This window comes from Pelobates fuscus, chromosome 6 (assembly GCF_036172605.1).
Source record: "Pelobates fuscus isolate aPelFus1 chromosome 6, aPelFus1.pri, whole genome shotgun sequence".
NCBI lineage: Eukaryota > Metazoa > Chordata > Amphibia > Anura > Pelobatidae > Pelobates > Pelobates fuscus.
Genome location: NC_086322.1, coordinates 68,599,224 through 68,617,476, shown reverse-complemented (window position 1 = coordinate 68,617,476; position 18,253 = coordinate 68,599,224). Strand labels below are relative to the sequence as shown.

The 18,253-nt window shown below is 39.4% G+C and overlaps 1 protein-coding gene across 3 annotated transcripts in view; it reads left to right on the top strand.

Moving 5' to 3' along the window:
- The window catches only part of KCNIP4 (potassium voltage-gated channel interacting protein 4), a 612,263-nt gene that overhangs the window by 470,116 nt on the left and 123,894 nt on the right, over positions 1-18,253 (top strand). For all 3 annotated transcript variants that reach the window (XM_063459894.1, XM_063459892.1, XM_063459893.1), the window contains exon 2: positions 7,407-7,531. In XM_063459894.1, the coding sequence (XP_063315964.1) occupies positions 7,424-7,531 (108 nt within the window). In that variant the 5' untranslated portion in view covers positions 7,407-7,423. The remainder of the gene's footprint in view (positions 1-7,406; positions 7,532-18,253) is intronic.

The window sequence follows — 18,253 nt, the reverse complement described above, 5'->3', positions numbered from 1 at the left end:
GCTTATAATTGTTTTTGTTTGTCTGCCTTTGCTGTCACATTCTGCTGGGTTGTCATCATGTCTGTCTTCATATAGCACCTACCACAAGCCATGTTTAGAACTCTGTTTCCTCGGTCTAATGATTTCCATTCCAATATTTAGCTCTATCACTTTAAATATTATATATTAATCTCAAGTGTCTTTTTGTTCTAGTATTTACAGTATGAATCTTTCAAATGTATTTTTATAAATGCTGGTGCTCCATTGATATTATTTACATATGATGCGTTAAAGGTAAAACTAGTGTATTAGCACCCTCACTACTCGCTACCTATTTTGTCATTGTTTAGATCCTCCTTCCATGGTAGCAAAGTTGTAGGGTCAAATCAAAGACATGCTTTTTTCAGAATTTCCACTTTGTAACTTGACAGATTGACTTACTGTACTGGGGCAAGTTACCCTTATAACAAAGAGATGTGCACTGGGGGAAAGATTAGTTTTGGGTTGTTTCAGATTGATTCACTATTTTTCAGATTTCAGGGAACTGCGGATTTCCGCTAAACGGTTCCCTAATTTAGTATCCTTAAAGTTGGCAATCACACGTAAGGTTACTTAATTAGGGAGTTATCTGCTACACATCTGAAAGACTAAAATTAAGAAAAGGGCTTTTCTTAATTTTGGTCTTTCAGATGTTTAGATGATAGTTCCCTAATTTGCTATCCTATAAATATTACATACATACTATCAGGGCTGCCTTTAATACTGATTGGACCCTGGGCAGGTATTTGATTGGGGCCCCTTGACCTAGCCCTTCACCTTCCTAGCATGCAACCATGCCATCCACGCCCACACACAAAAAAAAAGCACATTTCTCTAATTTCGTACTGAGACAAAATACACACACTAAAACACATACAGATGCAAACACTGACACATAAAGATGCACACATACACAGGTACAGACATACATGGAGAGATACACAGACACACAAGTGCAGTGGCGTACATACCGGTATGTACCCACTGTGGCCAGCCTCTTCTCCTGGGGGGCCCAGGGGTTGGCAATCTCATGGCCCGCCCGAGGCTGGCCCTGGTGTCACTCGGCGGGCAGGCAGGCTGGCAGGCGCGCGATGGAGCACTTTCCCCTGTGTGCTCCCTCTTCAGGGATAATTTCCTAAGCCAGCAATTATGGAGAAATGTCATTGGAATAAACACAATTTAGTCCACAAGCTAAATTTGGAAATAGTTCTGTGTTAGCAAATGTTCACACAAATGCTTGAAAGAGACCCTTTGGGATGTTTTTGGTTACACCTTGAGTGCCTGGACCATTGTCTACTTTCTAAACAGCAAATGTTCTGTATCCTGGCTGGTATACCTCTTTGCTCACAATGGAAATCCACTGGTCTGGTATAATGGTGCAAACAGCAATTTATTTGGTAAAATAAAATGATTTAAAATACAAAGTGCCGGAACAAAAGTAAAATAACCTGTACTGTGACAGTCCAAAACGTGTTTTGCCTCTCTCTGAGGTTTCTTCAGTCATTGTGCGTTGTCCTTTCTGTGGTCCGTCTTTTTAAACCCCTGTTGATTGCCGCTGTCTTGTCCCTCCTATGCCGTGAGTCGCTTGTATATGACATCATGCGTAGTGCGTTCACGTGCCATTGGAACGCATCGTGAAACGCATTCAATTCCGTGGGTGGTATTTTTCGGACGTGATCTCGGAATGCCTCCTTGTATTAGTAATGTAAGAACTATCTTCTCTCTTCTCTGCAGAATGGGACACAGCATGTCTTTTTTTCTACCTGGGGTTCTTACGGGCTGTATCTTTCGGGATGTTTTTACAGGATATATCTTATTCATATAGTCCATTTTCAAACATAAATAATAAAAGGATGATAATGAAAAAACAAATGTGGCCAAAAGTTTGCATAACATTCATATAAATGTATAACATAAATATATTAGATATAAACACTTCTAAACATTAAATATTAGATCTGTTGCATTACCTTAATAGAGACATGTATTGTCCAAGACAAGACCATTCACTTCTTTGGTTTAAAAGTTTTATTTTAGATAAAAAATTATTTTATTAAAAAAATCTTAAATATTAGAATGATAAGATGATGTCATATATATATATATATATATATATATAAAATATTCCTTATTGAAAATATTTTAATAGTGATAATCGGCTGAACCATCCAGAAACAAACTTTTTTTTTTTTAGCCTTTTTGACTTCAAAAGTTAAATGATAAAGCTGAATTTTAGCATATAGACTCCCACGTCTCTAGCTGCATAACATATTTTTCATTTCAGCATAGATACAGTGTTTCGTCACACCAAATAGATTTGATGGAGTACATAATTATCAGAGAAGAAAGAGGATCAAGTCTGCTAATAGTATTTACGTTTCTAATAACACAGTTGTAGTGAGGTGAATTTGTCAATGTCTTGCTGCAGCCTGGTGGTTGTGGTGATATCACTGCAATGCTACTGTTATAATATGTGGGAACAGAACAATGTCAAAAATAGAATTCTAAATAAATAATGTTATCAAATATAACATGGACTGGAGAAAAACTGGCAGTATATATATAAAAAAATGAAATGAAATGCTTACACGTTACTTAGATAATGACTGATTGATAAAAGTGTATATTAAAGGACAAAAGGGCACTCCAAACACCATAATGTGGTTTTTGTGTCAGGAGTGCCCTGGCTTCCCTACTGTAAGTAGTGAAAATAATTTATGAATGGTTTATCTTCTTATCCTGCGTCCATCTTGTGCTGCTGCTGCCATTTCAAATATTGCTCAGTCCGGTCTTCACTGAGCTAATCCATTGGTTTTCCTATTGGCTGATGGTCTCAGCCAATAAGTTAGTAGCCATACACTGCAGGTGGGGAACTGTGCCCAGCGTGCTCTAATGCTTATGGTGCTTAGAGTATTCTTTTAATCTATTACAAATAAGCTTAATATTAAATATTTCAATTGTGGAGAAAAATAAAATGATATATATATAATTTGGAGAACAAGTTTAACCAATTGGACCATACTCGCATAATGTCTTTTCAAGTCATTTAATTTACAAAATTGACATTTCAGTTCAATCAGTTTGGACTTTTATCAAGATAGCTACTTGAAAAGTGATTCTTTAATATAAGTACAAGTGGATTGGATTAAAACATAAATTTTGTAAAATAAATTATACTAGATGCTTTAAGAAAGCACCGTGTGTATGCTCCTCCTCTTTCGGCATAGCTCTGAATTCTGCTGGTTAATCCCGAGTACAATGCATGATGTACTATGTTAAAACCATGGTAGTACGAGCAAAAGGAGGCATGCTAATATATAATTTGCTGCCGCTATATACCATACTGTTTGATGCCCATATTTTAAAGGACATGAATAGCTCTGTTTTTGAAAGGTGAATACTTGAAATATAATTTACAGATTCAAAATAAATAAGTAAACCTCATCTGTAAACTAGAGGCAATCAAATGGCTCTTGTTATCTAAAATATCAAGATTCACTAAGATGGGAATTGTACGGAGTAGGAGAATAATCCTAAATTGGATATTTTAACCAAAAACGGACAATCCCTTTATCAATTCACAACAAACGTAAAATATTTTTTTCAAAACCTCTATTTTAAGTAACTGAACCATTATTCTGTTATAAATTTTACTATATTGTAGGAAATACCAATTTCTGAGTTTTCATTTAATCAACAGCCAATTTGTATTTTGTTTCAAATATTTCCTATTCTAAAAAAACAGGGTTATCCACATTATTCCCTGCAGGGGGAATGAAGCCTCTTCGTTCAGCTTCTGACAGGTTTATTGCACTCACTTAATATATCTTCCAGGCATCGTCAGCATTGAGAAAAGTGCTAAATGCAGCATTAAGGAAAGGTTAATGCAACTCGTGCCCTGTTTCCCTGCCAAAAAGATCTATCCTGATATTCAAAGCAAGTTGGCTTTTTTTTTTCTTTCTTTAATGTACTGTGCATGGAATGCAATATATATGGTTCATAGACTTCAATGGAAAATAGTAACATTTAATCTGATGTATAAAGTACAGCATAGGTGCATTGCAATGATATATATATATAAAAAAAAAACACCATTAAAGATGTATGTGGATACCAAGGCAGCTGAAAATAAACATTTGAACTAAATGTTGATTTAAATGTACTCTGCAGTGAATTACATAAGACAAGGTGATGTTGTAACCAGGACATCTGTAACTATCAATGGTGCTAGATAAATAATGATCAAATGTATAGATTCACAAAAAGTTTTTCTTTAAAAAAAACTACCACTACATCTGGTTAAAGCTGAGCCACAAGAAAAATAAATATCTAGAAATGTAGTGCACACTTGCACTCAGAGGCATAGCTAAGGAATTTGGTACCTGAGTGGAATTATGTGTTTTACAAAAATTATGTCTCTCACTGCACCCACTGACCTTTTGGTGTATTTCTCATCCATTAATCCCTTGTGTGTGTCTTCTTACCATCTAACCTCCTTTGTTGTCTCTCCTTATCCTAATTTTTCTCTGTCCCTCAGTTACTCCTTTGAGTGCCTTGCCTTACCCAAATTAACTCTTGTGTGTTTCTCTTTGTCCAAATTACACCCTTGTATGTCTCCCCGTTTCTGTTCCCTGTCACTAACCCTGTTTTGGATTGTATCGTGATTCAGCGGGACCATGGCAGAGGATTTGCATGTTCTTCTGCACTCTCTGGTGCCGCAGCTCGTGGCACCAAGCAAACAGCATGCTAAGTAAATGAGAAGAATGTAAAGCATATGATGTTGGGTCATATCCCCACCATTTATCCGCATTCACACTGCTGGGTAGGAAGTGGAGCCTCTGCCATGGCTCTGCACGGCACGTTACAATGAGTGACAGTATGTCAAGAGGTTTTTCTCTGTTGATTAACTGATTATCCTGGAGAGGGTTAAAAACTTGGATTAACTTCTTTTAAAAGTAGATAACTAAATTAGATGTGTCCTGTGTCGGTCTCCTTCTATAGCAGAGTGACATACATGGCATTTAAATAATATGTGGAACGGTGACAAGACTTCTGTTCGCCTACCAATTGTTCACGTTTCTAATTGCTCCTGGCTCCTGAAATGCAGTAGAGAGTAGAAGCCATGCTCGATGTGAAGTGTGGACAGCTTGCGCTACACTATTTCATTTTTATCAAATGAATAACTGATAAATAAATGATGATTGTGTTTTTATGCAGAAATAAAATGTGTGGTTGACTATTACAATTTTTTTATGAAATTATGAAGATGATGCTTTAAAAAATAGCTACATGAAAAAATAAAAATGTCCTTATTTTCCATCAGTCCATAGTTGTGCTTCTATTATTGTGTCGTGTTTTCTAACATGAAATGACTGCGATCTATCAGTGAATCCTGACCCTAAATAACATTCTATGGGAAAGCTGTATTTTTGCTAAAAAAAAATCTGTGCAAAGTCAATGAATTATATTCACTTGCATGAATGGGTTACATAATTTCTTTCGTCAAGGAATGAAGTCCACAAGACTTGTGATTTGTGCTTTTGGGAGAGTTTTAGATTTCCATTTAAGGGTCTCATCACTGTGACCCCAAAACACAATGCTGTAGTGTGACTTATTTTTTGGATAGAGAGGTTAATTTTTTTTGTAATAAAATGTCCATCTGACATAATGCTTTATCACATCCATACATTTTTAAAATCCCCAAACATGTGCTATTAATTTGGAAATTTTTGAAGGTTTATTATATTGCAAAGAGGAAAGAAAAGAGTAACCGATAAATGATATATTTAGGATAAGTTCCAGAGGATCCTAAATTACTTTTGATCTTTATTGGTGTTGGTCCTCACACCATTGACGGACATCTTGACAGCCTTTTTCTTTAAAAAAAAAAAAAAAAAACTGCCAAAAATGCTGTATAACAAATCAGCAGCAAAGAGAAAGTCATTTTAATAAAACGGTTTTCAGTTTTATTATACAGATATAATTAAAAAATATTAACTTTTTCAAAGTAAATTTCTATAGAAATTGTCTGTGATCAGATCTATCTATCTTATTCTGTCCGATACATAAATGTTACTGCAAATATGACTTTATCATCATCAACATTTATTTTACAGATGGTCTACTAACTAATTGTTAAACCATAATAGCAGACCTAAAAGAAATCATAATTTACCAAAAGTGTGGCAAATTTACCAAAACAATTTACCACAGAGTAGCAAACCTCCTTGAATCTATGATCTATGTGTATGCAGGTTGGCAATCCAATCTCAGAAACTCCTATTTAGAATAGCTGCTTAATTAACAACGTATTTGGGTCACATGATTAGTTAATATGCATAATAATAATAATATAAACCAATAAGCACAATTTAGAAGTAATAGGCTATACTACACTGCATTACATGTAAATGCATAAAAGTATAATAGAATTCTCCTTTTTTTTTGTAGTTATTTGTATAATGGGTTTAACACTTTTTTTTCAAAGTATAAGGGTGCTACTTGGTCTGTGATAAAGAGCTGCCAGAAAATGTATAATGTACACTTTAATACATATGTCTTAACTTCGGTTAAGTAATCGAACGTTGTCCACCTAGTCTCTCCTCTTACTAACTGATTGCAGTTTGGATGCAGATCAATATACTTATTCACCTATTGTCTGACATTTGTTAGCTATCTACAGCTGCCTCTGATGAAATAAAGAAATGTACCTATGTATGTGATTCATTTCTTGTTTTTGGGTTTGTGTATCAAGATGGGATGCCTAGAATGGAACACAGAATTTGGGATTTTTTTTTCTACATCAGATTTTTTGGCGAAAATATTGAAATTCACTTTGAATTGACAATAATTTTCACTTTAGTGAATAAACCATAACAGTGTTGCTCAGAGAATATTGAAAATTGTAGTAGATGTTACTATGACAACAGTCTCCTACATGAAGCAAGATTGTACCAACAATGTAGCAGCATTGTACCTACCAAACATAATAATAATGCTTAATATTCTTTTTAGTGCTAATTTAATGTTGCAGTGAATTATTGCTATTTCAGAAGGGAATGTAGGAGACTGGTTGATGTAATAATATAGAAGATTTGGATATGGTCAATAATAATAGCAATAATGACTTTTTTTCTGGAGAGCTTTTGCTAGATCATATGCAAACATATAAAAAGTCTTGAATCTGCCATGTCTGAATAAAATGCTGAAATAGATCAAAATGATGTTAATGTATGAAGGGCAGTTAAAGAGACGCAAAGTAGCAAGGACATACATGACAGAGAACCTTTAGGGATTTAATTCTACTTTGTGCTTTTTTGTGGTTTTACAGGAAATAGATTTGCATTTATTTGTTCTGTTTTTAACATTTATTCTGCACTATTCTTCAGACAATGTTGAAGATGAAATGGAAATGGCTACCGTGCGGCATCGCCCCGAGGCTCTCGAATTGCTGGAAGCACAGACTAAATTCACGAAAAAGGAGCTACAGGTTCTGTACAGAGGATTTAAGAATGTGAGACTTGTATATTTTAGTTCCTATTATACTTTTGTTTTAAACTTATAAAAATGCTTATGTAAGTGAAAGAACTACAGGCTTTTGGTAACATAGCATTGACAAAGTTGGCATTTGGACATGATTTAATGTTAATGTTCTTCTGGAGGGGCAAAGGTTTAAAAATAATATCAGGAAGTATTGCTTTACTTAGAGGGTAGTGGATGCATGGAATAGCCTTCCAGCTGAAGTGGTAGATGTTAACACAGTAAAGGAGTTAAAGCATGTGTGGGATAGGCATAAGGCTATCCTAACTATAATATAAGGTCAGGGACTAATCATTGCATTTAGAAAATTGGGCAGACTAGATGGGCCGAATGGTTCTTATCTGCCATCACATTCTATGTTTCTATGTTTCTATGATCTGCCATTTTTTTCTATAATTCTGTACAGACTAAGGGTAAGAATAGGGTGTGGGGAGTTATAGGGTTTTTTTAGATGTACAGTAGTATTTAGTGTGTACTAAACTTGGGGAAGTTTTTTTCTGAACTGAAATTTATCCAAATATGGGCAAATTGGGTGAACGGTTGAATTCCCAAAATGTAGCTGAATTATATACCAACCAAAACACGCAATGGCTGAGTACGCTCATTTTGACTTGCGGTTCTGAAATCGGGTAGTGCCACCAAACAAGAGATGATTGATGGGAGAAAAGATGTCTTGTGGTTAGGAGACAGTCAGTAAATGTTGATCTTATTCACAGGTTAAGTAAGAATAACCAGTAGAGGAGGAACAATATAGTATTTTTTTTTTTATTCTTTATTTTTTTCAAATAATACAAACAAGGCAAACAGGAACACAACTAGAAAGATTAACAAATTATAATAAATAAAACATAAAAACATAAACACAAAACAAACCGATGTACATTATCAGAAGCCTATACTATCCATCACACCCAACCATCTAGTTAAAAAGTAGGTCCAGATCTTAAAATCTTCTGTCGTCCATCCTATATTTAATTTTGCTGACAAGCACCGGGCTAATTTTATTGCTAATACTGGAGTGCATGCAGGGGCGGACTGAGAACCCTCAGGGCCCCCAGGCAAAATAAATCAAGGGCCCCCTTACAGGCCCTACCCATACTCCGCAGCAAGCGCCACCCATGTCCCGCCTCCATGCACCGCCTCCAGCCACACCCTACACAATCTTTAGACACAAGGAACAAAAATGCAATAATCCCTTCGAGGCCCCAGTAGAGACTACAATTGAGGGCTAATGGGCCATGGAGGGGGGTCTTTCTAGCAGAGGCTATCTCAGTGTCCTTTAGAGAGTGTGTTAGAAAGAATCCCCTCCAGGCTCTATTAGAGACTACAATGGAGTCTAATAGGCTTGGAAGGGGGTCTTTCTAACAGAGGCCATCTCAGTGTCCCTGCTGGAAACAGTCGCCTCCAAGCCCCAGTAGAGACTAAAATTGAGGGCTAATGGGCCATGGAGGGGGGGAGCATTCTAGCAGAGGCTATCTCAGTGTCCTTTAGAGAGTGTGTTAGAAAGAATTTCCTCCAGGTCCCATTAGAGACTACAATGGAGTTCGATGGGGCCTGGAGAGGGTTCTCTCCAACACTCTGGTTCCTATTCACAATATAGCAACACAACATAGCTCGCTGATACCTAGGCCAAGTTAGCTCCTCTTACCTTAATTACTGTTGCTGGCTGGCAGTCTGTGGGCTTGCTGGAAGGCTGTGGGCTTACTGGCTGCGGCTGGCAGGCTGTGGGCTTGCTGGCAGGCTGTGGGCTTGCTGGCAGGCTGTGGGCTTGCTGGCTGCGGCTGGCAGGCTGTGGGCTTGCTGGCAGGCTGTGGGCTTGCTGGCAGGCTGTGTGCTTGCTGGCTACTGCCGGCAGGCTGTGGGCTTGCTGGCTGCGACTGGCAGGCTGTTGGCTTGCTGGCTGCGGCTGGCAGGCTGTTGGCTTGCTGGCTGTGGCTTGCTGGCTGCGGTTGGCAGGCTGTGGGCTTGCTGGCTGTAAGCCTGACTGGTGGCCTGTGGGCTGGCTGGCTGGCTGGCCGGCCTGTGAGCTGGCTGGCTTGCTGGCTACTGGGGCACTTGTAGATTATTTAAAGAAATAATCCATGCACAATAAGCACTACTGCTCTGTGTAGTCGTTATGGTGCCAGGAGGGCCGGACCCCCCTTTCAGAGTAAGTAGTCAAACTGTTTAAGAACAGTTTGACAACTTACCTGGGGTCTGCTGGGATATGAGGCTGTAGTAGGGTATAGGAGCAGTGGTGCAATGTGTAAGGGGTGCAGTGTGTGTGAAAGGTTCAGTGTGTGTGAGGGGGTGTAGTGTGTGAATGTGTAGGGTGTGTGGGGCAATGTGTGTATGAGGGGGCTGTGTATGTGTGTGGCAATGTTAGTATGGGGGGCTGTGTGTGTATGGGTGGGCAGTGTATGTGTGTGTGTGTGAGGCAATGTGTGTAAATGTGTATGGTGTGTATGGGTGTATGGTGGGCAGTGTGTGAATGTGTATGGTGTGTGGGGGCAGTGTGTTTATGGGGCTAGAGTTCACTCTCACCACTGCGACCACCAGGAATCCCTGGTGGTCACAGTGTTGAGAGTGAACTCTAGCCCGTAGCTCCAGGGCTAGAGTTTACTCTCGCAAGAGCCGTAACGTTGCCGTGGTAACCGCGGCAACGATCTGTGCTCGCGCAAGAAGGACCCAGAGCTTTCCCCCCCTCCCTGTCTGTTCATTCCCCCCCCCTCTGTTCATCCCCCCACCCTCTCTGTTCATTCCCCCCCTCCCTCTCTGTTCATTCCCCCCTCCCTGTTCATCCCCCCCTCTGTTCATTCCCCCCCTCTCTGTTCATTCTCCCCCCTCCCTCTCTGTTCATTTCCCCCCCTCCCTCTCTGTTCATTTCCCCCCACCCCCTCCCTCTCTGTTCATCCCCCCCCATTCATTCCCCCCTCCCTCTCTGTTCATCCCCCCCTCCCTCTCTGTTCATTTCCCCCCCTCCCTCTCTGTTCTTACCCCCCCTCCCCTGTAGTGTGGCCGAGCTGCTGTCCCGTCCGCGGTGCCCGGCCGGAGTGATAGGAAGGTGCACACTGAGTGTGCACCTTCCTGTCAGTCCGGCCGGGTACAGGAAACAGAAACTCCTGTTCCGCGCGGAACAGGAGTTTCTGTTTCCTGTACCCGGCCAGACTGACAGGAAGGTGCACACTGAGCACCTTCCTATCACTCCGGCCGGGCATCGCGGACCGGACAGCAGCTCGGCCACGCTACAGGGGAGGGGAGGTGAGAAGCTGCAGCCGCCTGAGCGCTCTTAAGAGAGCGCTCAGGCGGCTGCAGCATTTAAAGGGGCGGCCGGGCCGCCTGATGGCGGGCCCCCCTCCCGGCCGGGCCCTCGGACCATGTCCGAAGTGCCCGACCGGTCAGTCCGCCCCTGAGTGCATGCATAACCTAACTGCAGAACCTAACCCAAGGATCCCAAATGTTATCATACATAGAAACCACTTCTATATTATTATAGAATAAATGTTAAATCATAATTAATGTATTAATGTATTAAACTAATATTTAGAACTCATGCTAAGTCTTTCTTAACACTTAAATGCGATCTTTAGCATCATTAAGTAAACATGTGGCTAAGGAATATTTCAAGAAGTCATAAGATTTGGCCCCCTCTAGGTCTGGTTTAATATTAAAACTTTTGGACTATCACCCCATATATATTTTCTACAAATGTATAAAATGTTCCCCAAAACAAACATTATGTATATGAATAAGTAGGGTTTGAAGAATATACAAAAAGTTATTATGGTATAATGTATAAAGATTAGTGATGTCGCGAACACGAAATTTTCAGTTCGCGAACGGCGAGCGGGAACTTCCGCAAACGTTCGCGAACCGGCGAACCGGGCGAACCGCCATTGACTTCAATGGGCAGGCGAATTTTAAAACCCACAGGGACTCTTTCTGGAAAAGTTGTTTCAAGGGGACTAACACCTGGACTGTGCCATGCCAGAGGGGGTCCATGGTGTCCCCCCCTCATTATTTTTATGGCCCCCACCCACCGTGCAGGGGTGGGGGCGGGGGGAGGACAGTAGGTCCTCCCCCCATTGTGATTTATGGCCCACACCCAATGCGCAGGGGTGGGGGGCGGAGGGGAGGACAGTAGGTCCCCCCCAGTGTGTATCAGGGTCCCTGAGGACAGGTGTCAATCCATATCTGCCAAGTGACCCTATGTAGGGGGAACAGTCCCTATTCTGCTCTGTGTCAGTGTGTATCACGGATCCTTAGGATAGGTGTCAATCCATATCTGCCAAGTGACCCTATGTAGGAGGAACAGTCCCTATTCTGCTCTGTGTCAGTGTGTATCAGGGATCCTTAGGATAGGTGTCAATCCATATCTGCCAAGTGACCTTATGTAGGGGGAACAGTCCCTATTCTGCTCTGTGTCAGTGTGTTTCAGGGATCCTTAGGATAGGTGTCAATCCATATCTGCCAAGTGACCATATGTAGGGGGAACAGTCCCTATTCTGCTCTGTGTCAGTGTGTATCAGGGATCATTAGGATAGGTGTCAATCCATATCTGCCAAGTGACCATATGTAGAGGGAACAGTCCTTATTCTGCTCTGTGTCAGTGTGTATCAGGGTCCCTGAGGACAGTTGTCAATCCATATCTGCCAAGTGACCCTATGTAGGGGGAACAGTTCCTATTCTGCTCTGTGTCAGTGTGTATCAGGGTCTCTGAGGACAGGTGTCAATCCATATGTCAAGGTGTCAATATGTCATATGTCAGGTGTCAATCCATATCCATTGTGATTTAGGAATGTTAGGGGATTTATGCCCTTTATGGATAAAAACCAGACTCTGCATCAACTGTGTAATTTTCCATGGGAGTTTGGCCTCCGGCATGCCACAGTCCAGGTGTTAGTCCAGGTGTTAAACAACTTTTCCCTCACTATTGTGGCCAGAAAGAGTCCCTGTGGGTTTTAAAATTCGCCCGCCCATTGAAGTCTAACAGTAACATTTGCGGAAGTTCGCGTTCGTGAACCGAAAATTTTATGTTCGTGACATCACTACCAACCAAGGTCTCGATAAACTATGCTTCCCCATCCAGCCATGTCAATTATGCTTCATTTGCTCACTTGTTTGGGCTTTTAACTCAGAGGAACTCTTTGTGTTGGTTGGGTTGGTGTTTTTTTTTTATATTGTTTTCTTTAGATAACAAGATGCACACAATGTCAGGTTGACTGCCAATTACCTTCAACCTGTGAAGTAAGCACAAATCCAGCAAAATTGCCATTCTACTTGTCATAAATTTACTTTAAGAGTTTTGATATCATGAGTATATGAGTACCATCTACTGGTTTTCTGTCAAACTGTTCTGGAGCAGAACTCTCCCAAAACCCATAACACACCTCCATTGCATCCCCATTGATATTGCAGAAGGTATATATAGCATTGTCAATACTGAATCCATGCTGCTTAGGACAGAAATAGCAGTGCAATTTAACCATTATCAGTATTGCTGCAGAAGGGTGGGCTATGGTTGTCGAGGTGATACCAATGAAATGAACTGCAAAACAATACCTTATTGTCCTTCGAAACTGCTGATTGACAGTACACATTATCGTTTTGTCTGTTATCTATAAAAAAAAAATACTTACAGGGTAACTGTCTCTTCTCTGGATGTATTCTATCAAATATTTGTTTTTAAATCATCTGTAAACATATGTTAACCTTTTTGTTCTGCGATGCTTGTTTTCTTCTAAAATTTCTTTCAAATATTTAGTAAGTGTATAACATCAGAATCAGGTCCAGACAAGGCAAATCCAGTATATAACACCTTCTAAAAATCACCCTTGAGAATATAGTGAAAAAGTGCAATAACCCTTTTTATACACAGTAATCTGTAGATGCTATTATATCCCTCCAAATCTTCAAATTGTCAATGCAAAAACAAAAGACTCTATAGATAACAAACATAGATAAACAAAGAGTAGCACTGCTAAACACTGCTGGTAGAATGTGTTACTTACAGGAATATAGAAGATAAAAGGTGTATGTTTCATCAAGCATACTGTATTAAAACTATTCTCTTGTGTATGAATATAAAAAGAAAATGCAACATAGTGTGCAGCATTACACTTATAATGACTATAATAAAAATTGCAGTTATGCGATATCATAAAACAGCACATCACCATAAAATTAGACATCACAACATATATCCTAATTGCATAAAATCTTCAGAGGTGTTATCCAGTATAGAAAGCAAAATAAATAGAAAAAAATGAATTGAGCCCAACGCATTTTGTCTATGAAGCATGGAATTCTAAGGGGATTTACATACTGATAAACTAAATCAACCCAAAAAGTTGGTGCGCAAAACATATAGAAACTTGATGATACTTATATAAAGCATATCTTTATAATTCCTTGTGTTGAACCTTTGAGACAAAAATATAAGAACATCTAGTGCAGAACATCTCTACACTTTAAAAACATATACTCAGATAAAATCTTATGATGTCAAACTCTCTCCATTTGAATGGGTTGTGTGCTACTCTCATTTTATGAGTCCTGGAAAGATCAACTTTAAAATTCTCAACTAGAGTTATGAACATTGAAAGCAAATCAAATATTAAAATCCTTGGAAGTCTCTCTGTAACTATTTAGTCACTCAGCAGCTCTTCCCCTCTCACAGTCTTGTCTTACCTCACACGCATAACGTTCTTCTCTCCAGCCCCGGAGCTTTGTCAAATGCTTATAAACCAGCTGTAAACAAAACATACAACAATCATTAGTTCACACAAACATTTTTTATCAGGACATAGAACTGTCGATGGAGAAAGATTGAAAATCCACTTGTTTATTTTCTTCTCTTTTGCTCTCTCTCTGATCTTCTTCTCCTCTTCATTTTGAGGGCCTCATCCACTTACTTCTGTTCAAAAGGAGTAGAACTTGGATACTATGGCACATAAAGATGTTCTAGCATAGCATGTAGCATTTGCTGTTGTGCAATTGTAAACCAGCACTTGTGTGGCTCTGTAGGACCCTGTTTAAATACTTGTCATAATGTACCGTTTTTTTTTTTTAATACTTTCTTCAAAATAAAGATTGTCAAAAAAACAACAACAAATAGTTTATTAACCACAAATCCCTTCCCACTTCTGCACACCCACCATCCCTACAGCTAAAGTATACAACACATGCACATATAATCACAGCAGAGTTCCAGAAGCCCGGTGCTGACCCTTTGTGGCCACACAGCTGGAACACCATGCTAACCCTGTAAACATAAGTAGACATCATTAATATCATGGAAAGTGAAAGTTCTCATGTAAAGTTAGAATTTACTTAGGTGTAACAATAGACACGTATTTAGCTGAAAATAGTAAAGAAATTGTGAAACATCTAAAAACACCAAATGTTTACTAAAAGACTCCAACGTTCTGAATTTGAGGTCATTTGCATAATTGGCTGTATTACCTTTTCATATCATCAAATATGTTCCATTGTCCATGGTTTATCATCCATCTGTTCATCTAAAAGCAGCTAACTTTTCATGCCGCAAGATAATGCTATCAAATGATATAATGTTCTGGTAAGGAATTTTAAAAAACAGCATCTTTTTCTGGGTTATACTAAGTATTTGCTGCTATTTATTCTAATCAAATAAAACATTGATTTATAATGCATTACATGCAGCCTTTGGCACTGAATGAGATTTTTGATATTGATCCCAATTTAAGATCCTGATTTGATTATGGTCAAGATGCTTACAGAAAGAATTCATTTTCTTTTTCATTTACATTTATTTAATAAAAAGCAATTGCAAATTTCTGCCTTATGTATGTCATATGAATGATGATACTTTTTTACAAAAGCCACGTAACTGGAAAATGAAAACACAAACTATATCATAGATAACACAAGTAGAAATACAGGTTTTTATTTTTTATGTCCAAAGAACCAACAGTAAAAATGAAAAGTAAATTTCAAATTTAAGGTCAATATAGCCGAACTACTAGGGGCATTGCCTCGGATGAAGGCGCTCTAGAAGTGCCGAAACCCGCGTCAGTTCACTTTGTTTATTTATTTTTATTATGTTTTCAGCACGATTTCTAGCACAATGGTGATTTTATAGCAAATAGAGAAGGGGGATGTGACAGACCCATCTGTATAGCCTAAGTATTGCTGGTTCGTCTGTTTGCCCCTTTTCGTCTATTTGCCTGTCCGTATACCCCTGTTCGTTTATTTCCTGAAAGAACCGATTAAAACTACCGAACGGACGGCCACCCGGAAGAGAAGTGTGCTGCTGGTTAACCTCTTTGCCCCAATTAGAACGTTGTAGTTAACCACAGACACCTCTCCATTCCAACCATATTCAGGGTGGTCGTCGTTCGTATGCTGACCACGAGGCAGCGGTCATTTTACACCATGCGAAAGACCAGCGGTGTTCGGCACAGATTCTATGGAACTAAAAACGGACACTCTTCCTACCGCTCATAGTATACGGCATACGAACACCGGCTGTTCGGGAGTTTGGATTGCACGGATGGACTTAACCCAGATAGCCGTCCCATGGAGTCAATCGCCTACCGAAAGACTGTAAGAGACTTTGACTCCATGGCGATTGAACTGTATGTATGGGATCTGAGTGCTATTCGCTAAGAATATGCACTCAGATCCAGGCTATCTGGGGATACGTTGCACGAATGGAATATGTTCGGTACTTATAAACGTATGCAATTTTACACGTTTTTTATGTATAATTTAAAATGGCGATTTGCCTCTGTCCTGGAGATAATTGAATTACTTCTTGATTATCTCCAGGGCAGAGGGGAGGAAACCGGGATGCATTGTGGGAATATTTTGTGCCTGTATGTCTAAAAGTGCCATATGTCTGTCTGCCATTACAGTCTCCCATTTGGTCCCCTAGGGAAGTGTCCACCAAGTGGGAGACCTGCATAAATACGGGCGGGTAGCCCACAGTAAAGCCAGTTCTTGTTTTACCCTCAATGCGGAGCTTGGTCTCGTTATTGGAGGGGATATTTACTACACGGCTAGAGACTGATTATTGGAAACGTAAGCCGCTTGGATGTTATATTTGATCGGCTGTTAGCCGCGGTTCGTGGATTTCGTATTCGTGAGTTTTGGATCCGTACGGGTCCCTGGTTGCAGTTCGTATGGCTGGAGTATACGAATGGAGATTGCATTATTGTGCAAGGGGAAGTTTAACTAAACGGCGCTTTTACTCCTTTATGCCAGAGGGGTCTTAACAGGGGACTATTATGCAGTTATAGAAGCATAAGTACCGGACTGTGGGAGGTTGGATTGATTTATTAGTGAATAATTGGGAGATATTTTGAGTACACAGCCCACTAGAGTTTATACTCTATTTTCTTTGCACCAGCTTTCTTTTTAACAATCATTTCTTTAGTTAGCAACTTTGAAGTTGAATTCATTATAGCAAGACAATAAAGCTGTTGCATGTCTCCCCTCTTGGTGAGGGTACTACATAGAGACACTCTTTGATTCTATCCAGTTTAATATTTTTGCTCTTATCCACATAAGGTAATTGTCTATAGATTCAAGATACATTATTTCAATTTTTGATTTACATTTCAAAGACTGGCTACACAAGTTGTAGTTCCTCTTCGGAGTCTCACAGTGATTTCTCTCAAATGATTACTTTGCAGACATAGTGAGTTCCACTGTGTTTGCTTCTGGTATTGATATTGGGATACACCTCAGACTATTACTCCCATCGCCTTCAGCCCACATCTACCCCCACCCTGTCCTAGACCACACTCTCCCCATATCCATCTGCATTGCCACTTAGTTGGCGTCTTCATGTTTATTTCTTGTTATTGTAAGTCCTCTGTTTTCTAATAAAGTAGTACAGTTATTAATATTTTCAGATTATATCCATTTGGGATTGTTTTGTGTCCGCTGGACCTTGAGTCCATTGGACATTCTTGTTTGTAATTTGAGGGAAAGTGAAGGGTTACCCTCTTATTTAGGATCCCCCAGCACACCATAGTGTCTTTCATGGACTTTTTTGTTATTCTCTAAACCACTTATGCTTTCAGTTTGCAAATTCTGGTTTTAAATTTGAAATTCGCTTTGAATTCTCACTTTAGTAAGTAACCCATTAAATGTTTTATGTTTGTCTTAATGTGAAGTCCAGCTGAGGAATTTAATACATATTCTTAAATATTATAGTCTTACTTCAAACATATCTAAGGAGCAATCTAAGCACCATAATCACTGCAGCAAATTGAATTAATTATGGCTCTAAATAGTACTTGTCACTGTCTCCCTGGCTTACATCAAACTGTTTTCTAGTAGTTTGTCAAAAGGTAGGGCTCCCCTGGCATCGATATTTGGGTTTATATGCTGTGACTTAGAAACTGTAAACAGAACTTCATGCATTCAACCGTCCAACCTTGTACAGTCATTGATATACTGCAAGTACTGGAGGTGGGTCAGTTGTATTGGTGGGACTTTACTTTAGTTGTCAAGAGATACCCATGTTTGGCAAGCTCTTTAAAAACAGATGTAATACAAACTTGGAATTAGGGGAATAAGGACACTTTGCACCATAACAGTGAGATATAATTGTATAATGGTTGGTGCTTAGCATGTCCATTAATATAATCATAGTTTTAAATTATGTTTATTTACGTATAAGATAAAAGGAATTCACAAGTTCTATAAAATGTATCTATAACGGTTT